At 36.0% G+C, this 22,670-nt stretch overlaps 3 protein-coding genes across 5 annotated transcripts; all 3 read right to left on the minus strand.

Moving 5' to 3' along the window:
* Positions 1-104: 104 nt before the first annotated feature.
* On the minus strand, positions 105-3,926 carry LOC147398909 (peroxidase P7-like). Its single transcript, XM_086448249.1, has 3 exons — positions 3,674-3,926; positions 1,650-1,841; positions 105-897 (listed from the first exon to the last, which is right to left on the minus strand). Exons 1-3 carry the CDS (start codon positions 3,881-3,883, stop codon positions 346-348), a joined length of 954 nt encoding a protein of 317 aa, XP_086304375.1. The 5' UTR covers positions 3,884-3,926; the 3' UTR covers positions 105-345.
* Positions 3,927-6,345: 2,419 nt separating this feature from the next.
* LOC147398910 (peroxidase P7-like) lies at positions 6,346-9,404 on the minus strand. Its single transcript, XM_086448254.1, has 3 exons — positions 9,145-9,404; positions 7,739-7,930; positions 6,346-7,176 (listed from the first exon to the last, which is right to left on the minus strand). The coding sequence occupies exons 1-3, from the start codon at positions 9,349-9,351 to the stop codon at positions 6,628-6,630; spliced, it is 948 nt and encodes a 315-aa protein (XP_086304380.1). The 5' UTR covers positions 9,352-9,404; the 3' UTR covers positions 6,346-6,627.
* A 3,210-nt stretch (positions 9,405-12,614) lies between these two features.
* On the minus strand, positions 12,615-21,201 carry LOC147398911 (protease Do-like 9). 3 transcript variants are annotated; one of them, XM_086448251.1, is made up of 10 exons: positions 20,486-21,201; positions 17,294-17,493; positions 17,021-17,201; positions 16,551-16,742; positions 15,044-15,276; positions 13,551-13,652; positions 13,379-13,429; positions 13,169-13,273; positions 12,941-13,085; positions 12,615-12,835 (listed from the first exon to the last, which is right to left on the minus strand). In XM_086448251.1, the coding sequence occupies exons 1-9, from the start codon at positions 21,123-21,125 to the stop codon at positions 12,987-12,989; spliced, it is 1,803 nt and encodes a 600-aa protein (XP_086304377.1). In that variant the 5' UTR covers positions 21,126-21,201; the 3' UTR covers positions 12,615-12,835; positions 12,941-12,986. The 3 variants fall into 3 exon arrangements, with proteins under 3 accessions (XP_086304377.1, XP_086304376.1, XP_086304378.1); XM_086448250.1 differs by having other exon boundaries at positions 12,615-13,085; positions 20,486-21,200; XM_086448252.1 differs by lacking the exon at positions 20,486-21,201 and adding an exon at positions 20,175-20,372 and having other exon boundaries at positions 12,615-13,085.
* Positions 21,202-22,670: the final 1,469 nt, after the last annotated feature.

Here is a 22,670-nt window from a genome sequence, read left to right on the forward strand (position 1 = left end):
ACATGTAATCCCCCTTAATTGCACACATCATGTAGTAATGAGTTTTCCGATGTTTGGTAGCAAGAACAGCTATGTAATTCCATATACTCATGTCAAGATAAGATCTCATCCATTTTAGTGGGATTCATTTATCTTCCAACACAGTACATAATGTTTGGCTACTGATACAGAGTTATTCCAAATACATTTATAAATTTGCGTACAACTTAATAAATTACACTTAGTACACCCCTTATCAGGCACTTCAATCTCATCAATTTGATTCCGATCAGAAGGTAAGAATTACTAAGGACATGGATGCTAGTCCATGACCCACACACTACGCCACATTTTTGTCCGTCCGATTTAGTTAATCCTCCCGCAGACCCTTCTAATCTCCCCACGGGTACCCGTAAGTGGACTGATATTGCCCAACTTCACCATAGCTGCAGCGAAGTCGCTAGTAAAACGTCCATTATTAAGACTATATGTCCGAACCAGTGCATCCTGTGACCCATTATTGAAGAGCACTTGATCCGAGTGAAGGAGCCCACGTTGTGCAACGAGATTTTGGTAGTAATTATTGTCAAATTGGTTCGCAGTCTGTACATCGAGGGGGGCCAAATTTGTATTACCACCCGTGAAAGGGCAAGTAGTCCTTCGGGTGGTGGCAAATCTAGGATCGATGTTGGTTTCATTGTAGATACGGGTACGAAAGAGGCTGCATTGTGCTTGGCCTATGGAATGGGCACCTGAGAGCACAGTCATGTCCTGTGCATTAAGACCCTTAGTGGAAAACATGGAGATGAGTGTGGGGAGGTCAGAAAATGGTGATGGGATCTGGTTGTTTGCCGCGCTCTGGCTTGCTGTGGTTGCATCCCGTCTTCCGAGTGGTACATTCCATGACGGTCCACGTAGCTGCAAGTATAAAATATTTGGGTAACCAACAGTAATTGACACAAATATGTGTAGTGATCCATGAGGTTATAATTTTGTATTTTGAAGATGGGGGCGGATCATGGGACATATGTAAAAACAATGGTTTTTCAAAATATAGGTTAGAGGTTTTGGATTGAGCTGATTTTTTGTGGGGATGGTCTCTATGATGAGAAGATCATCCTCGCAAAAAATCAGCTCAATCTGAAACTTCTAAGTCCATCAAAAGTGATTTACAAATTATTAGTAAAAAATCCACAGCCCACGTTCTAAGTCACTTTTGATTGGGTTAGAAGTTTCAGATTGGACTGATATTTTTCTAAAATGACCTTCTCATCATAGAGATCATCCTCACAAAAAATCGGCTTAATCCGAAACTTCTAACCCATATTTTCAAAATTTATTATTATTACATTATTTTTACATATGTCCCTTTATCCGTCCCCTTTGAAGATAGCTTATATAATTATCACACCAAAAAAATGAAATTATATATCTTTTGGGGTGCGGATAACCAGACTATGTTTAATGATCGCATTGAAACACTTTTTGAGTGCTAAAAGGAACAATTTATAAGGGCGAGAAAGTGATCAAGATAGAAATCAAAGGTTGTTTGTCGTTGGTGTGTCTAAATCTTTGTTTGGTGTATTATATATAATTTCATTAATTTGTGTGCTATAAGAAAACTTGGACTCATAATATAAGTCTTATTTTGAATGGTTTTTTATACTAACCAGGAATACTCCATCCCTAGCAGCAAGGGCTAGTATGTCTGCACATGATACTGTTCCATTGCACGAGGCTTCGACCTGAGTTTTAATGGTGTCAATCACTTCGTAGCCTCGAGCAGAGTTTCGGTTTGGCCCTGCATTTTGCTCACCAGTAAACGTAGGTGTGTCATCAAGAAGGATCGAAGCATCACAACCCTGAAACCTCGATGTGTTAGGAACAAAATCATTGATGTTTCATGAACCACAAAACTATAGTACTTTAGATTATTGATCTGATTGAAATTTAAGAAAAAATATGTACTTTTGACTTTGTTGAACACCACAGCTGTAACCTTGCAAGACTTCTAATAATTGAAGCAAGTCAAAAAGTGAAAAGTCAATCATACATGCCCAATGCCTAATATATGTATTGTTAATGAGGGATCACATTTTTTTAATTTTTCGAGGAATAAAAGTCAAAATAAAACTAAAAAACAGATGTCGTAGATCTCTTTGCATGGACTTACAATAATATCAATCCCAATTTAAAATATTGCATATGCAAAAAAATCAAACCCATTTATAACTACAAGTTAGTCTCTTTCTATAGATCACGTGGGACGGTCTAGGATTGGCTAGTGATTGAAGATCGAACATAACACATGTGCGGTCGAGAAGCATGATTTCATTAACATGTCTGCATGAATGAAGTTCTAGTTTAGGAGTAATTCAAACACCTAAAATTCACTTAACACTACATGAAAATTGAAAAATTCGACATAAAAAATTGACGGACCAAGACTTACGAATTTTAGAAACTGAATTTTGACGGTCTAGGACTGTAAAATTCTTGATGTTCCCAGATTTGACGGTTTAGAACTATCGAATTTCTCTCATCTTTCATTAATTTGACAGTTTCGACCCATTGAAAAAAAAAAAAAATTTGACAATGAAAAATTTGACCTCTTGGTCCGTCAAATTTTATAAAATTTGATGGCCCAAAACTGCCAAATTTGAGCTTTTTCGCATTGTGTAATAAGCAAAGAATTTGTAGCATCTTACATTTTTTTTTTCATGTGATCTAATATAATTGTGCAGGAAAGTTGACAAAAAAATTGATTTTCAGAGAAAAAGTGATTTAATGTGCAGGAAAATTATTAAAAATAAAATATAAAATAAAACAAGACTATGAGAAAGTGTGACCACCAGTAATGAATTTGAAAGAAATCGTTTTGTGATATATGCAACTCTGGGAAACATCTATGGGTACTTGTATGGGTGCAACTTGGTTCGGTTTGAGGTCAAATTGGAATCGAACCGACATGGTTGGTTCCACTAAATAAGAACCAAAACCAAACCAACCCAAATCGAATTAAAGTCGATTTGGTTTGGTTCAATTCTGCGGATTGCCAATATTCTATAAATTGTAAGTAATATTTTTTAATGAAAAAAAAAACATAAAATTTCATATGATAAATCACAAATCTATCCATAAAAAGTCATTAGTTTACTCATAAAAGATCATTATTCTATGTCCTAACTCCTAAAATAATTTATAATAATTATTATATACATATATATTTATTTATTGTATAGGGTTTCGATTTTCGGTTTGGTTCGGTTCTATACAAGCTTAATCCGAGAACCAAACCAAATAGATTGGTTCTCCATTTTCATAACCCGTCGGAGCTGAACCACAATTTGTTCCAAACCACCCCAAAACTATCGGTTTGGTTTGGTTCTCGATTTGAACGGAACCAAGTTGCACCCCTAGGTACTTGATACTTAATTGTTCTGTGCAGCTCATAGGACTTAACAAAAGTTCTTGAGACATTTTGGTGAACATTCTTGAAACAGTCGATGTTTCGAGATTATTGTTTTATTTTGGTCTAGACCGGAATCGAAATGTCTCAAAACAAACACTCTGAAATTGTACATATGAGTTAAATTAACTATATATGCATAGAACAACATCATTAACCGCCAAAATATGTACAATCTAAACAAAAGTCCAATAGAGAACAAAAATAATTATTGAAGAATCTCACATTTACGAAGCAATCATGGAAAAATAAGCGAAGAATGGAGGCACCCATTCTAGGATCCGAGTTAATGGTTTGGGTCATGACTCTACGTACAATGGTCTGTAAATTAGGACAAGTAGTCCTGTAAAAAGTAGTTGAAAGCTGCGCGTTAGAAGCGCACACAAGGATGGAAAGAAGACAGACTGTGATCAAGAAGTTGTTAGGGAAGGCCATGGCTCAAAGGGTAGAAGAAGTAGTAATAGTAGTAGTAAGTACTTCTTACTTCTTAGTGTAGAGAAAGCATGATGAGCTCTCATTTATATAGTAAACTTGCATGTTAACTGTAGTAGAGATAGAGAGGAAGACAGAAGGGATGAGAGTTTCCACGTAAGAAAAAGACAGTTTTAGATTCAAACTTTTGTGCTCTCAACGCGCTTTTGATTATTCTGATTAGTGGAAAAGTCCGGAAGAGTTGACTTAACCTACTACAGAGGTAGGACCCTCCATCATGCGTGTTCAAAGAAATTTCTAGATGAAGACAAACTCAATCAATTTTTGAGGATCAAAATGATTGCATATAGGGTCATCTGATCAAGGTTAGTAATGGGATCGGACGGTTAGGAGGTTGGGAGGTGTGCCTCAGTTTGCAACTGGCACAAAAATGTATAGCGTTGTGTTTGAAAATTGAAGCTTTGAGTGCAACTCACGTTAGTTACGTGAGATTGTGTATTTTGAACGCTTCAATCATGAGTTGTCAACCCACCAACTCTTCAACTAGATGCCGGAGCTTCTAGATAAACACATTGCTGACGTGGATGTGTATAAAATCATAAATGCTTTTCATCAAGATAAGGGGATCGAAAAGCATCTATGATTATGTATGTGCCATGTCAACAATGTGTTACTCGATGTGAATTTAAATGTCACTCCAACATTCCAACATGAATCTATCAATTTTTCGTTTGGGTTTAAAGTATTCTTAGTTACAAATTTTTTTTTTCACCAAATGATCTTAATTTTTCTGGAAAATCAGTTATTTTATTCAATTCACATCAATAAAATTCAAAGAGAAAAAAGTCGAAGCAATCCTTTGAATTCTCTCTCTCTCTCTCTCTCTCTCTCCTCTCTCTCTCTCTCGTGTTTCTTACATGAAACACAACACTCCAAGACTTGCATTTTTTATTTTCTTTCAAGTGCATACTTCTTAGTGATTTTTTGCTCACAGCAACGCAGTCATTTGACATGTGGCGCAAAAGACACTAAAAAAGAGAGAAAATTTTCTCTCTCCTGATAATGAAGGAAAAGGGAAATTTTTTGATCACATCACTTTGTGACATTAAAAAACATGATCCAATGCCGTGGGTTTGTAAAGGATAAAATTCTATGAATTAAAAAAAATTCAAAAAATAAAGTTATTTTTCACCGTTGAATATTAATTTTAAATTTGAGTGTTCGGTAGTTATTCATTTTCAACACCTTCGATCAAGCTAAAAAAAAAGTTTTTTTTTTTTTAATTTAAGTTTTTTTATAAAATTTATAAGGTTGTGGTGTTAGATTGTCAATGTAATAATCCATCTAGGCTCAACAATCCTTTTTAAGATTTAAAATCTTAAAATTAAAATTGTTGGATTGAGGATGTGTGGAAGCAAGATAGAGAATTTTTCTCTCTATTGATTTTGTTTGTTTGTGCCACATGTCAAACGGTTGAAATATTATGAGCAAAATATCACTCATATACTTTTATGCAACCAAACACCAAAGTTACAATTAACTTTCAGAAGTTGAAGTGGTAGGAGTTCATCTCTCACAGTTGACTCTCCTTTTTCAAACACACCTTAGGTTGGACTCGAGGTGTAAATCGAGCCAGTCACGCCCAAATAATATTGGGTTAGGCTACTTTAGAATCCCACGGCCCTATAGAATATTGGGCTTAATTTGAGCATTTTGGATAAAGCTAGGCCACAGGCTTGTTAAATATTTTTAATGGTGGTTTGGGGTGTGAAATTTTTTTAAGTCTCAGAAGAACCTTTACCGGGGTAGGTTGGCCCAAGTCGAGTTGGGCTCAGGCTTTAATTGAGCCAGGCTTCCAAAAACCTAAACCTAGATCCATCCAACCATAACTCCGGACCAGGCTTGGGCCTTCATTTTCAGGTTGGCCTTCGAGCCCACAGGTTCTTTTATGTTGGATGGTATATGGCACTTTGAGATGTTTGCATTAAGCACCTAAGTATGATAAGAAGTTAGAAACCTAAATAGAAGATAGTACAAAGCACATAGGTCAAGTGATCAGAACCTAGAATAGTATTTTCTAAGGTTGGGACAGCATTATTCGTCATAAAGATGGTACAATCCAAGGTTGAGGCAATATTAATTGTTTCGAGGTCGAAATAGAAATCTGTAATTGAAATACTACCCAAGTAAAATTCAAAGGCCAAGCTCCACATATTGCACTTTCCCATTTGTACTCCCCTATATTTGATGATTATTTCTCCTCACACAAGATCTCTCTCTTGCAAGATGACAAGCACGTTTGAAGCAAAAATAGGTGTCTTGGACACATAAATAGAAGGTTTGACAAGTAAATTTGTTGTCCTTATTGAACTATAATCACTTGTTTGGTACACCATGCATGTAAGTACGTGTAATTCCCCTTAATTGCACACATCATGTATAGTGTCAAGATAAGAGTTCATCCATTGTTTGTGGGATTCATTTATCTTCCAACACATTACATAATGTTTGGCTTCTCATATGGAGTTCATCCAAATACATTTATAAATTTGCATACAACTAAATAACTTACACTTAGTACACCCCTTATCGGGCACTTCAATATCAACGATTTACTGCCGATCAGATGGTGAAGAATTACTAGGGACATGGATGTAATTCCATGGCCCACACACTACCCCTCATTGCTGTCTATCCGATAATTTTCACCTCATCCCCACACCCACCCGCACCCAAGAGCCATCACTTCAGTTAGTCCTCCCACAGAACCTTCGTATCTGCCCGCGGGTACCCGTAAGGGGACTGATATTGCCCAACTTCACCATAGCTGCAGCGAAGTCACTAGTAAAACGTCCATTATTAAGACTATATGTCCGAACCAGCGCATCCTGTGACCCATTATTGAAGAGCACTTGATCCGAGTGAAGGAGCCCACGCTGCACTACGAGATTTTGGTAGTAATTATTGTCAAATTGGAAAGCTGACTGTATATCGAGGGGGGCCAAGTTTGCATTACCACTGAAAGGGCAATTAGTTCTTCGGAGGGTGGCGAATCTAGGATCGATGTTAGTTTCATTGTAAATACGGGTAGTGAAAAAGTTGCACTGTGCACTGCCTATGGAATGGGCACCTGAGAGCACAGTCATGTCTTGTGCAGTTAGGCCCTTAGCGGAAAACATGGAGATGAGTGTGGCAAGGCTGGAAGATGGTGATGGGATCTGGCTGTTTGCCGCACTCTGACTTGCTGTAGTTGAATCACGTCTTCCAAGCGGTACGTTCCACGAAGGTCCACCTAGCTGCAAGTGCAATATATTTGGGTAAGTAACAGTAATTGACACAAATTAGAGAAATGAAAATATATTTGAAGTGACCTTATATAGCCACACCATATAATGAAATTAGAGAAATCTTTGTAAGCACGTGCAACTTAATTATGGTAAAATTCCAGTTTTTGAACACTGCTCATTTTAATTCCCAAAACATGTTTTCCAGCGAGATCATCACTTTTATGATCAGCGATCTCGGAGATAAATTACCAGCGAGACCGCAAGTAATATTAAAGTCTAATACCCCTTAATATTTTTAAGGGCTAGAATGTTGGTAATTTATCAAGGAGATCGTTGATTATAAAAGTGACGAACTTTGGGAATTAAAATGTAAAATGTACTGGAATCGGAATTTTGCCATATTCAGCACATGAAGTGGTAATTTGCTCATGAAATTATATAATGTTTGGGATGCAGATAACCATTCTATTTTTAAGGACCTTTTGGTGTATCAATATCTTTGTTTGGTGTATTATACATAATTTCATTAATTAGTGTGTTATAAGTCTTTTGAATAGTTTGTCATACTAACCAAGAAGACTCCATCCCTAGCAGCAAGGGCTAGTATGTCTGCACATGATACCGTTCCATTGCAAGACGCTTCAACCTGGGTTTTAATGGTGTCAATCACTCCGAAACCCCGAGCAGAGTTTTGGTTTGGCCCTGCACTTTGCTCACCAGTGAATGTAGGTGTGTCATCGAGAAGGATTGAAGCATTGCAACCCTGAAAACTCAAGGCATGTTAGGAATAAAACCATTGATGTTTCATGAATCACAAAACTAATGTCTAGAGTTGATTTGATTGAAATTGAAAAGAAAAAATAAATGTACTTTTGACTTTTTAAACAAAATAGCTGTAACCTTCTAATAAATAATTGAAGCAAGTCAAAAAGTGGAACGTCAATCATACATACTCAATGCCTAATACATGCATTGTTATTGAGAGGTCACATGTTTTAGTTGAATAATGATAAACCGACACCCCTTCCGACATATGGCATGTGTTAGAACCATAGATTTTTTTTCCTTGAAATACACAACTACATATCTTTATGGAGATATGCAGTTGAGTCATTGTTATTGAGAGGTCACATGTTTTAGTTGAATAATGATAAACCGACACCCCCTTCCGACATATGGCATGTGTTAGAACCATATTTTTTTTTTCCTTGAAATACACAACTACATATTTTTATGGAGATATGCAGTTGAGTATCTTGAGGGAAAAACCTATGATGTTGGCACATGCCACATCACGAGTGTATGTCAAAGGGGGGAGTCAGAAAATCACAACTCTTTTTAGTTTCTTTAAGAATAGAAATCTGAAAAGACGTCATGTTTGATTATAAAGATGTCTTTGCATGATCATAGAATAATATCAATCCCGATTTAAAATATTGCATCTACAAAATGCCCAACACATTCATAACTACAAAGTTAGTGGTCTCTTGCTATAGATAACATGTGGGACGGTCTAGAAGGATGATTTCATTAGCATACCATCCAAAAACAAAAACAAAATGATTTCATTAACATGTCTACATGAATGTAGTTCTAGTTTAGGTGCAATTCAAACATTTATAATGCACTTAATAAGTAAAGAACTTGTAGCATCTTACTTTTTTTCCCCTTATGATCTAAATAATTGTGCAGTAAAATTGAGAGAAAAATGTCATCTAACGTTTTTGTCGGGAGGAAAATGGAGATACTCTCGACCGAACCATTCCAAGACAATACAAAAATTCTTGGAACATTCAATTTTCGAGATTGTTGTTTCATTTTGGTCTAGGCCGAAACTGAAATGTCTCGTAAAAAACACTCCCAAATTGTTTGTATGAATTAAACCATGCATGGAACACGTATGTACAGCATCGTTAAACGCCAAATACAATCTAAATAAAAGTCTTATAGAGAACAAAAATAATTGAAGAATCTCACATTTACAAAGCAATCATGGAAGAATAAGCGGAGAATGGAGGCGCCCATTCTAGGAGTCGAGTTAATGGTTTGGGTCATGACTCTGCGCACAATGGTCTGTAAATTAGGACAAGTAGTCGCGTAAAAAGTAGTCGAAAGCTGAGCGTTAGAAGCGCACACAAGGATGGAAAGAAGACATAATGTGATCAAGTTGTTCGGGAAGGCCATGGCTTAAAGGGTAGAACAAGTAGTAGTAAGTACTTACTTCTTAGTGTAGAGAGAGCGTGATGAGCTCTCATTTATATAGTAAGCTTGCATGAAAACTGTAGTAGAGATAGAGAGGAAGACAGAAGGATGAGAGTTTCCACGTGATAAAAAGACAGTTTTAGATTCAAAGTTTGCTGCTCTCAACGCGCTTTTGATCATTCTGATTGGTGGAAAAATAATAAAAGTCAGAAAGAGTTGACTTAACCTACTACAGAGATAAGCCCCCATAACGGGTGTTCAAAGAAATTTCCAGATAAAGACAAACTCAAACAATTCTGATTAAGACTAGTCATGGGATCGGACGGTTTAGGAGGTTTGGACGGGTGTGCATCAGTTAGCAATTGCAATTACACACAAATGTATAGGTGTGGTGCCGTCGTGTTTGAAAATCGGAGCTTTGAGTATGAAAGATGGCGATAGTCGTGTGAGATTGTGTTTGGAACACTTAATCATTAGGAGTCTAACTAGCCTCACTAACTTAGTAAGATTTCAGCTCTTACTAAGGGTTGTTGAGCTCACCTTGTAGCATCCGAAAACATGATCTAATGCCACGTAGTTGTAGAGGACAAAATTCTATAAATTTTAAAATTAATATAATAAAAAAAATTCTTCAAGAAAACATAATTTTTCACGGATGAATTTAAATTTTAAATTTTAAATTTGAGAGTCCATGGAAGTTGGGTAGGTGTTTATTTTCAAAACCATAGATCAAGCCAAAAAAATACCCATGATTCTAAGTTTTTCCATGAAATCTAGAGGGCTGTGGTGTTGAATTGCCAATGTGGTAATCCTTTTGAGGTCAGAGACCCTAAGTAAAAGTTAATTCTTTACTTAGTAAGGACTCCAAATCTATTTTCATACCCTTGAAATTAATTTTCTTTTTTTGATTTTTTATTTTTCTTCAAGTGTGTATTTCTATGCAATCAAACACCAAAGTTACAATTTTTAATATCAACTTTCAAGTAGAAGTTTCACAACTCACAAGTTCAATTGTTATTGTTAACCATGGGCGGGGCGGGGCGGGGGGGCAATTAACCCTAATTTGCCCTTATATTTATATTTTAATTTGAGAAACCCCTTGTATTTTTAACTAATGACATGGCCCATTTATTTTAGCCCCTAGGGAGCCATTTTTGGGTGGGTTGTTTCGAGTCAAGTATGGCTCTGGTTTTAATTTAACTAGGATCCAAAACCCAAGCCTAGGCCCACCCAACCTCACTATGGTATTGTACAGAGTGAGGGTAATGAGGGCATTTGCTCGTACAAGAGTTTTCAAATTTTATGGATTAATGTGCTATTGAAATAGATTTTAGCGGCAGATAAAGTAATCTGTCATTATTGCCCTTACAAAAAAAAAAAAAAAAAAATTCCACTCTTAATTGCCCCTCCCCCAATTATTTTTTTCACTCTTAATTGTTCTCACAATTTTTTTTCTACTCTTGGTTGCCCCCACATGAGCAAAATCCTGACTTCTCCCCTGGTATTGCATGCACCTCCACGACAACAGTGTGAATGGTAGTCACTGAGCACGACTGAATTAGAATTTCAGTTAGGTATGCTTTTTGAGTCTCCTCAACACCTTTGTAAGCAAAGCTAAGTCTTTTTTATTTTGTCCTCTTCTATTTTTTCTTAGTCTTAAAAGTGATTCTGGTTTGAACAACATTTCTTTTTTAAGGGAAGTGGGACGATCACTTTTTTTTACGTGGAATCTCAAGTCATGAAAGGATGATCTAAAGTAACCCCACACATGCCTTTATGGCAATCTAGTACAGCATATTGGTTGGTGACATCGGGCTTCATTTTGACTCCACCAAGCCTGTCAATGCATCGTCAGAGTAGCACTATTTATACATTTAATTCGACTTTTCGAAAGTATCGATTAGGTTGAACATAAATGGATTAATTAGATTATGAAATGTGTTTTCAACCCTATATTTTAACTATTAATATATAAAAAAATCATTAATTGGAATCTATATTTTTCATTAGAGTCTAGGTCATACGCACCCAAAGTGGAGGATTGAAACCCTCCTCCCACACCTCAATGCACGCCACATAAGCCATTAATCAGGAAAATTTTGAAAACGAGACATTTTAAGTATTAATTCCTTGCATTGTGGCTTACATGGCATGCACTCGTGTGGGAGGAGGGTTTTAATCTTTCACCCGAGGTGCATAAGCATCGGACTCCATTGGAGTCCAAATCATAAGCACCCAGAGTGGAGGAATGACATATTACCAAGGAATGTTCAATGGTAGAGGGTTGTAATTGGTGAACCAGTTATTTCCTATCTCATATTTGAGGATGATATTTTTGGTCTTTCTAGTTTTAAATGCATGTATTAACCAAAACCAGATTAAGCATTACTATTAACTTCAAGAAGTGCAAGAGATTTTTGATAGCGAAACACTTACCCTTCTAAAATAGTAAAATTTTGAACCTTCCTAAGGGCCGTTTTGCTCAAATGGATTATCACATTAGCAATTCAACACCACAGCCCTCTAAATTTCATATAAATAAAATAAAATTAAAAAACTCAGATCCAAAGAAGAAGAAAATTTTTCTTTTAAGCTTGATCCAAGATTTTGAAAATGGACGACTACTAAACATCCACATGACTCCCAATACTTCAAATTAAAATTCAATTGTGAAAAATAACATTTTTCAGGAAAAAAAAAAATTTTAAGGGTCAGAGAATTTTGTTGATAATGTTTTTGGATGCCACAAGGTGAGCCCTAGGACCCTTAGTAAGACTAGTCAGACTATTTTCGATATTGGTTCAATCCCAAACCTGGTGGTGCTTACTAGGTCCCATCATTTCCAATTACAAGAGTAACACAATTTGGGATCCAACAATCAAGAGAACGAGTCAAAAGACAAGATGCCTTTCTCAATTGCACCGAATTTATTTTCTATCATCGTTTACAATGCCTAAAGCATGTTGTTTGGATACAAAATAGAAAATACCTATGAAAAAAAGTAGCCTTGAGAATCTAACCAAAATATATATATATAGATTTTTGAGAGAGAATATATTTGAAAAAATAGAAAGTAATTTCATTTTAAAATGTTTAGATTTTTTCACTTTTTAAAAGTAATTTCATACACTTAACCCAGATGATATATATATATATCCAAATGAAAGTGGAATTGCAATTGGATAATTTTTTTCATGGTTTCTTGTGAAATAATAAGGGTGGAAGGAGGGGCTGTTCGAGTCCCATTGAGAAAACAGTTGAAAAATTGTTTTCCAGGGAAAACGTGCAAGCATACAAAATCTTTTCCCCACCCATTTTCCATGTACAATCGTATAGACTTTTTTTTTTTCTTTTTTCCAAATACTGAATGCTGTTATGCTGAAGATATGACCTAAAAACACTAAAGCCTTTCCACCACTCCTTGCTTAAGAGTACGTCTTAATCCCTACCACTGTGATGTATCCAACTGTTACAAAGAAACTATTTACAACCCAAAACCAGGTATCCCCCAAATGGGATGCAAACAAAACATGCTAATAAAGTATCAACAAAAGTTCCGAGTGTTCCTTACCCTATTGGTCGAGTTCACTCTCCTTTCCCCTTTTGAAGCTTCTACTTCATCTCTTGAGATCGTCAGACATCGCCGAAGGTATACAGTGCATTGTAAGAATATCTTGCGTTGCTGCTTTGGCAGTCTTAGTTTGTAAGACAACTATCTGCATGTGAACAGAGAGAATGGCTGAGCAATGAGTGTGCGTGTATCTCTGTGTGTGTGTGTGTGTGAGAGAGAGAGAGAGACCTGTTGGTACTCCAGGTCAAACTGCAGAAATTCATCATTGCAGTTCTCTACCATGGTGGCCAAGCCCTTCAAATTTTTGACAGGTTTACCATTGAAAGCAAGAACCTAAACAACATGAGGAGAAGGATTTCAGGACGGGAACTGATAGTGTTGAAAGCAACAATGCTAACTATAGCACAATAGCTACGGTTTCTCAAAGGCTATCCCTACCTGAGTGTTGACGATCTCCTCATACCCAATATTTATGTCCGCCACAAGCACCTATAAGAAATTTGCCCAAACAAACTTTGTAAGGTAGACAAGGATCAAAGAATACTTAACAGTACGAAGGCATTGGGATAAACAATTTTTTTTAAGTGACAAAAAGAAGTGAAAAAGAAACCTGAGAAACCACCACGAGTTGCTCATCTACTGATTGTGCCATCTCATGCAAGTGCTTTTCCAATATTTTGACTGGTGCCTCAAATTCATAATCCTTTCCATACTGGTGAAAACCCAGAAATAACAATGGTTAGGGTAACATTTAAACGTGCAACCTTATGTGAATATGTTTTCAGATTGAATAAAAAGAAAAAAGTTCCCTAGTTTGAGAATGATAAGCTTTTCGTCTTAGGTTCTCTTTTGAATGTTATATGCAACAAACATTACAACTTGAACCACGCAATTTTTTAAGAGTCGTGCTGGAGTGACCTCAAGCTGGAACCTCATATCACACTTTTTGATGTGAAAGTGGATAGAAACCATAGATGCTTTTCACTCGTATCTCGATGAAAAGCATCCATGATTCCTGCACACTTTCACGTCAAGAAATGCACTATGAGGTTCCAGCCTGAGGTCACTTCAGCATTATTCATTTTTTAATACACCTATTTCAGTTGTCCATGTTTCGCACCTCTTTCAGTGAAGCCAATTTTAGTACATGTTTCCGTGATTTAGTTATATTGGATGGATAGGCCTACTTGGCAATTCCTAGTAGGAACCTGCTTGTATCTTGACCTTATTATTTTAGTAATGAACTCATCTATTCAAAAAAAAATAAAGCATCAATCAATAATTAAAAAGAATAAACATAGTGAAGCAATTGTATACTCAAGGGCTATATTGCTTGATGGATCTTAAACATATTTTCTTAATCTTAGACGGGTAGATCTATAATTCTAAATTGTGAAGAACAAATATGACAAAATTATGATAATCAAGTTATTACTATTAGAGGAAAAAAACACACAATGCTGCAGAGTACTCAGTGTTAAATTTTTAATAAATACTGAAGTGGAACAAAAAGTCAAGAGTTAGGTGGTAAATTCTGAGTGGTGATACCACAGACTTGGCATCAAAACCACGTCAAACTCCCACCCAAAAAAAAGGACGCCCAGAGAACCTACCCACCAAAGCGAGAGAAAGAAAAGTAGCAAAAAGCACAAGAAACTGATTAATTGACCAAGAAATGAAGTTGCTTCCATGATTGACAAGAAAGCAATTTGCATCATCTACGGCAAGGGTGAACTATTAGATGAATTGTAATATGAATATTTTTTTAACATTAATGCAATGCAAGAAAAAAAAATGATAAGTTGCAGCAAACGAAATTCATGACAATCGCATTGGAATCTAACAATCAAATGATCAAAATAATTTCTCTACAATCACATATATAGAGACCTACAACAGTTTCAGCTAGTTACTATAAATTAAAAAAATTATTTGCCACTGATAGAACAAAGAAATTCATGGTCGAGTTAAATAGAAATTCCTAATAGTCTTACTTTAAGAAAGAGAGAAGCTGGCAACATTCATTTTAAACATCTTACACATGACAGCAATACAGAATGAGAAACAAGGAGTAACAGTGGTATCAAAGTTAAAACCACCCACCTCAGAACGGAGATACGGAACGGATATAGCTGTGAAGACAAATCCAGCAATTATGTAATACGAAGGAGGCCTGCCCTTGATATGTGCTTGGATGAGCCGCTTGTGAGTTGAAAGGTTTATGTTGAATTCAAAATTTTGAGAATTCCGTAGAACTTTAACTAGAGCATTCTCGCCGGTGTATTTTTGAGAAACAAGGTAACTGAAACCAATACGTTCTCCATGCCTAAAAGGTACTGAAAGAACACCATGAAAGTAAGTGAATGTAATAACTTAACAAAGTCAATTAAATAGCTTGTCAGTTCCAATCTATAGCTAAACTACCAACTCAATGTCTCAAGGGGGGAAAAAGGAAGTTTCACTACAATCACCAACCATCAAAAGAAATTAAGAATTGTGGTAAATAATATTCACAAGAAGGAAATGCAGTAGGTGCAGATCAAGTTACTAAGCAAAGTAACAAAGCAACACTTCCCAATACTGTCTTGACAAGCTTCCTAGTCGCTTCTAAACCTGAGGAATTTCGTTGTCAAAATCCCTACCATATCACTCCATATTTTCCAAAGGAAAATGCTGAAGTAACATTGAAATTGACATCGTTTCACACATTGCTGACGCGGATGTGTGTACAGAACCATAGATGTTTTCCATCGAGATACGAGTGAGAAGCATCTATGGTTCTGTGCACACCAATATGTGTAACGATGTCAATTTCAATGTTACTCCAGCACGACTCTTCTCCAAATTGTCAGAAGGAAACAAAGGGTGCACTCAAGCATCTCAATGTTGAGTCATTGGAATTGCTAACTAAATAGCATTAACTATATTTAAGAAAAAACACAAAGAACCAGACCAAAATGATTTTTTCTGATTATAATCGAGGCATTTAAAAAGATTAGGTCAATGAGGAAATATGATAAAAATAATTAAATGGTACTTTTACATGACCTTACAATTTTCATAAGGAAAACATTGGTATTCAAGCCCTTTTATTGAATGTGATAACATTCCATGAATTTTTTACTCCATGTACTTAAAAGAATAGGTTATTACAAGCAGGGGTATCTTAGTCGATTCAGCATGGACAAAAGGATGAGAAAAAGAGATATTTGGGAAAACTAATTCCTAAGATTTTCTCACCATTCTATCATAATTGATTAATACACTTAGTTATTAATCCAAGAGGAATTAGGCAGAAGAGCCAAATGCACAAATTCTAACACAACCCTTTCCAGTATATGCCTTCACAAAATAATATATTTATTATTCTTTGACAATAAAGCACTTTTGGTCCACATGATATAGCAATAGAAATTTGAGGTCCTTGTTTAGTAAGGCCACTAAAGCAGTACTTTAAACCTCGGCAGGAAGTAAAATTATTTGACATGATACCATTAGAGACACTTAATAATGTGGAAAGAACAATAAAGAATCACAAAAATAACAATATAAAAGGCCAAGCATTATAAAACAAGTTCATTGAGTCTCGTAAAAGAGAGAAAATGCTTACCTGTTCCATCATTAGCAATGTCAATCCCATCAAAGCTGAGGATAATATCAGATGGCTTCAAAACCTGATATTCAGGAGCAGTAGGTTCAATTCTTTTAATACGTACACCTTTCTGGTTTGGCCCCATCCCCAGTGCCATGCGCAGATCAGGATTTTCCATCTTCTGCCACTCAATTCCAAGCGTTGGGAACCCTGGAATGTAGTCAAAGGTCTCCGGACTTAAAACCAAAAAAATATTAATAAAAGAAAGAGAATGAAAAAAGAAAATGTCATCTGAAGGCCCTAGGAAAAATGAATTTTAGAAAAAACAAAAAATAGTTGAACCCACATCAAGAAAAGACTACAAAACAATACAATTTAAAAAAAATGTAATTCGGAAATATGTCAACATATCTTGAGACTCAAAAAATAAATAAATAAATGTTATGTCCCCTTAGATGAAGTGCTGAATGAGTGGTATTGAAAACTACCTGTATATCCTCCATTCTTCTCATAGTCTTGAATGAAGTGCCGAATGACAGGTGTTGGTATGACATAACCTATGTTCTCCACATCTTCATGTTTAAGGGACTGAAATGCAATACCCACACAGTTTCCCTTACCATTAAAAGCAGGCCCACCAGAATTTCCCGAGTTTATAGCTGCATCTATCTGCAAAAGAAACTCATAAAGAAGAGATAAGGGCATTAGATCAATAAGCCAAGCAAGTAAACTAGGATATAATTGATAACCAATTCCATTACCTGCAATCCCAAAAGTTCGGTGGACCCATGGACGTAAGATAAGATCTCCATGCGTGAGACAACACCACTTGTCACAGAAATCGTGTCTCCCCCAATTGGATACCCAACAACAGTGACAGCATCTTGGAGTGCAGGCAAAGACCCGAATTCCACAGGTGAAACACCTTCCCAGAACTCATTGTCACTAACTGTCAACAATGCTGCGGAATCACATACACAGAAATTGTGGTCTTAGTTCATGTACCCCAAAATCTCAAACTACTGAGTCATTAATACGTGATAAATTAATTCAAAGTTATTAACACGTGTTTCACATGCAAATTCAAACTCATCGGCATCCGTTTCACATAATATTAGTTCAAAATAGTCATACTAAATCTACATTCTAAAGCAGCATTTTAACAAATGCTAGCCTTCTCTTGTACCCCTCCCCCCCTCTTGTATACTTAGGGATTCCACCCTCTTTATTCTTTAATATCTCCATATTAGCAAACAAAAACAAAAACAAAAAAAACACATATAGTTTTACATATCAAAAAATAAAAATGTTGAAGATAAGTATTTAATGCACAAATTCAATCCGAAACACACAAATAATTCAAAATGCATAAACCTGTTAAACAATATTAGACTTTAAACAACCTAAAAGAATGCACTTATCTAGGTAGTACGTACTTTTTCTCCATTAATCTGGCATGCGCTCACTCTTTTAGTTAAGACAATACAGTGTTTTACACAAATATTACACCCCTTCTTGGTACTAAATTATCTCACCTACCATCCCAAAAGCTGCTTTCACCTCTAATACCCAATTCAGTAAGTATGAATAATATCTCAAGCATCTAACATAAAAATCTAAGCCTCCAATGTCTACTTCGTTTAATTTCTGAAACTAACTCCACAACTTATTACATAAATCATCATAAACCTCATGTTAAGCAAGTCTTTTGTGCAAGCTTGTAATCATCATATGTATTATTTTTAACATCACTCATCACTTTCTGTGCTTCCTTTCTAGAAGATGTTTTTCTAAGTTTTTTTTGCAGTTTCTAGACCTTTTTTCCTTTTGGTAGATCCTTTTGTAAGGCCTTTTGAACCTCATCATTCCACGACCATGTTTCCTTCAATAAGTGACTATTTCTTTTAGTTCCGTAAGAATCTCTTTCGGCATTACTTAAGTCATGCCATCCTACAATACCCTAGACCCTAGTCTCTACCTTTAAGTTACACGTTCCTTCCTTCTTTTCTATCCTTGTTTCAGATGAATTGGGTTTTTCCTAAAACTTTCATCTTGTTAGTAGAAGGGTGGGCTTATAATATCTTCTCTCGTAGAAAAGACACCTATAGGCCATTCTTCCTTCGGCCATTGCTTGGGTCTTTGGAAAGAGAGAAACAACAGGGTGTTCCAAGACAAGGAAAGTAATGCGCATACGGTTTTTATAGAGATTTTATGTTTCTTTGGGCAAAGTTAAACAAGGAGTTTGTTGGGATGTCTTTTGAGAACTGTGTGTTTAGATGGGATAGCCTTTGTAATTAGTTGGTTGGCTTTTGTTGTTTATTTGTTTTTCTTTTCTTTTTCCGCTTTCTTGTTTGGGGGTTATCTCAACCTACCTTGTTCTCTCCTTTTAATATTTATGAAATCTTTATACTTATCAAATATACATATATATATATATATATATATATATATATAAAATCTTTATACTTGACTCTTTTTTTTCATTTACTACACTTTTCATTGTTTTAAAAACCAGACCGGATCAACCAGGTCTGGCCGGATTTCTTAGAAATCTCAGTTCAGTTCATTGAAAACCAAATTTTCTTACGAACCGTCGGTTTTTATAAATTAATGGTTCAACCATGAAAATCGACCATGTTTATGAGCCGGTTCTTAATTCACTGAACGAAAACTGAGTCAACAATTCTATCTTGACCTACACGTCATTATCTCTTTTTTTTTTGTGATTTTTTAACGAAACCTTCTCAATTAAGAAACTAGAAAAACATGCCAGGCTTTGAAGCATTCATTTTTAAGGTATTTCTATGCAAACCTTCTTATATTGAAGGCTGAATAACCAAAACATGCACGTGTTAAGATGCATTAATTACACCTCCAAAATTTATTTTAATACCTAAAATGCCCTAAACAAAATTCTACCAAAAATATCCTAAAATGCATATTTCCAAGTTGTTTTAAATGCATCTTGATTTGTGCCCTAAGGGCACACATTAACAAAATCCATTAAAGATTTGAGTGACCAAAAATGCCATGAAATCCTTAAATTTTCTCCTTCTTAGGGATGTTAGTTCTGTCGCAATCACTTATCTAGATCCACATTTGAGTGAGAGACCGGGCTAACATGTTCGCAGTTGAAGCACCAGGATGGAATGCATGGAGTAATGGTATTCCTCCCCCCCCCCCCCCCCCCCCTCCCCTCTTCCCCGAGGTGGTTATTAGTAGCTGTAGGAATGGTTCAAGTATCATTCTCCATAGCATTATTACCTTCACCGAGTCCCAGTAACATAAACCAGGTGTTAGGCGACTGAATGGCCCACCAATAGGAGGAAGCCGGTTTAGAGGTCCTATTTGAACAGAAAATCCTTAAAAACAATAATAATAATAACATGCCTAATGTACTAATAATTACTTCCTAAAGAGTATCATCCTCTCCTTCAAAGTTTATAACCATTTTTTAAAATATGTTTGATAATTGGCTGATGTCCAAAAGGCTTTAACATGAAATTCAAATACCAAATACACAACTAATATCAAATCCAAAAAACGAAAAAATAATGATAATAATAACAAAATTAGCTCGAAACAACAAACAAATCCACCCTAACAAACTATGAGCTCCATTGTACATGATAAAACCCCCACCTTTACGGTCAGATGAATTCGATGCCAACATGGCTAGCAATTTAGTTAACCATAGTTAACATCTTCGAAGGCTGACACACTAAAAGAGTGTTTTTCGCAACTCCATTGAAGAAAAAAACACGAAAAAAACGAGTGGGTCCGACAAAAGCAGACCCACAAATAGCTCCATTGTAAATGCTCTAATACACAAGTAATATCAAATCCAAAAAAAAGTAAATTAGCCCGAAACAAACAAGAATTCAATAGAACAATAAATAAAAAATTAGAACAACCCAAGTAGTATAGAACTAAAACAAACAAAAACCCATTACCAATATCGCACTCAGTCCCAATAGCGAGCACCGTCGCCAAGTATTTTGTATCGGACCCGCGCTTCTTGAGCTTCACCTGTGTAAAATGCTCCACCGAATGCGCATTTGTCAATACTCTCCGCCCACTGATTATGAACCCACTACTACTCGAACTATACTGCCGCTTCCGCTGCCACGGAAGCGAGAAATTCGGCTCGGTGTGAACACAAAACACCTTAACCACCGCATCCATTGACGGCATTACCTTCGCCGCTACATTTTCCCATCCATGGGGAGGCTCTGCAACTGTATCTACACGATCTCTATCGTTTTCAATAACCCTAGAAGACCTTCTCACTGGAGAAGACAAGATGATATCTGTATCGGATTTCTTTGCTTGAGTTCCATCTTTTCGAGGTCTGCCTCTACCCTTACGTGCTGTTGGAGGGTCTGTATCTACGATTTCAACGTTACTAAGGGAGAAAACTTCATCCATGGAGGATGGAGTTGAGGTTCCTGGTACTGTAATTTGGAAATCCATGGTTTCTGCGACTGGTTTTTGGGGTTTTCGACCTCGTTTTCTCTTGGGTGCTCCTCCCATGATCTGAAATTTAAAGGTTTTTTTTTTTTTTTTTTGTTTTTGTTGCTCTGTTGCAAACATTAGGGTTTATGGCAGAGGTTTCGAACAGGAAGAAAAGAGCATCACTGGTTCATTTGAAATCAAACAGATTCGAAAATGGGCAAATGGACATGGACTTAAACAAGTGGATTCAATTTACATGTCTGACTACAGAGATACATATGGGCTAGGACTTTGGGCTGCTAATGGGTGGATCGGACAAGGCCTCCAACCCAAATCTAAAGTGATGGGCTATTTATAGTCCAGTCTCAAACTCTTACCAGTTCAATTGGCTGAAGCTTAGCTCAGACCACACAGGTTGGGTCTGGGCTTGGGCAGGCTTGATTAACAACAGGTGGGAAGACTTTTGTTCTCCTTTTGATGGGTAAATTAAATGAAGTTTTTGACTCAAGAAATAACACAAGATCTTCACAGTGTAAATATACAATATAACGGTTGAGATCTTATTCGTATCTCAATAATATATATTCTGATAATATTTATCTTGAAAATAATTTTCAACCGTTAGATTTTGTGTTTACATGATCAAGATTTTTTGTTGTTTCTTCAGTCAACAGAAATCAACTCTTATTAATTATATACAAACCAATTAGAAAAATATAGAGAACATGGGTTGGAGGTGGTGAGTTGAAACGCTTTAAAAACCGAACCGATGATCGGATGGGTTTTTGTTTATTAAAAAACTGAAAAATATGTAAATATTTGTTCTAAATTACATTTATTTCTTTTTAGTAAATGGTTTTGTACTTTTCAATGCTGAGCAATGTTTTCTAAGACATCTTTAAGGTACCTCTAGAGCCAATTCCAAGCATTCTAGACTTAAAAATCTCAAACCTTCTTAGCTACACATCAACAATAAATGTAGAGCCCATATTAGCTTTAGATAATTCAAGGGTCAAGATTCACCCAAACACGACATCAGTTTATAGTTTTGACCATAAATTTTTTGAAGGATTTAGATTTGACTTGTGTAAGACAATTAAGGGTCTAGATCTTCTCTAGACCTAAGAAATAGAAACTATGATTTATTAAAGATCGCTATTAGAGGTTTACAACCTTTATGCAAATTTTTATGTGTTTTACAGTCTTCTATGCTTGAATAAGTATCATACATCCATCATATTATTAGCACCAAGTTATTTTTTTTATTTATTTTTTTTTTATTGGATAACAAGGCATTCGGACTTACGTCCGACTAGGGGGACTAGATGAGCCAAGGCTGAAACCAAGGCATATGGGATCCTCCCCAATCATGTGGAACACCCTTCGCATCAAGTGAGGGAACGCCCTCGCAAGTGGCCCCAAGGAAATATTGCTCTTATTGGGTAATCGAACACACAACATGCGGACTCTCACCACTTATTGGATTCAAAATTACCATTTTAAAAATTTTAGTATGTAATCTATGTTAGTTTAGTTTTAATTATACAATATAGCATTCATAGATATTAGTAGGCTTGAATAAGGCTTTATTGTTGTTGTTGTTGTTGTTGTTTATGGTAATGGCGTTTTTCTCATATGTGATTGATTATGTTTACAAGGATGTGATTCATGCATGGTAAATTT

This window comes from Akebia trifoliata, chromosome 7, assembly GCF_017979445.1.
Source record: "Akebia trifoliata isolate Shusen 1 chromosome 7, ASM1797944v1, whole genome shotgun sequence".
Lineage (NCBI taxonomy): Eukaryota > Viridiplantae > Streptophyta > Magnoliopsida > Ranunculales > Lardizabalaceae > Akebia > Akebia trifoliata.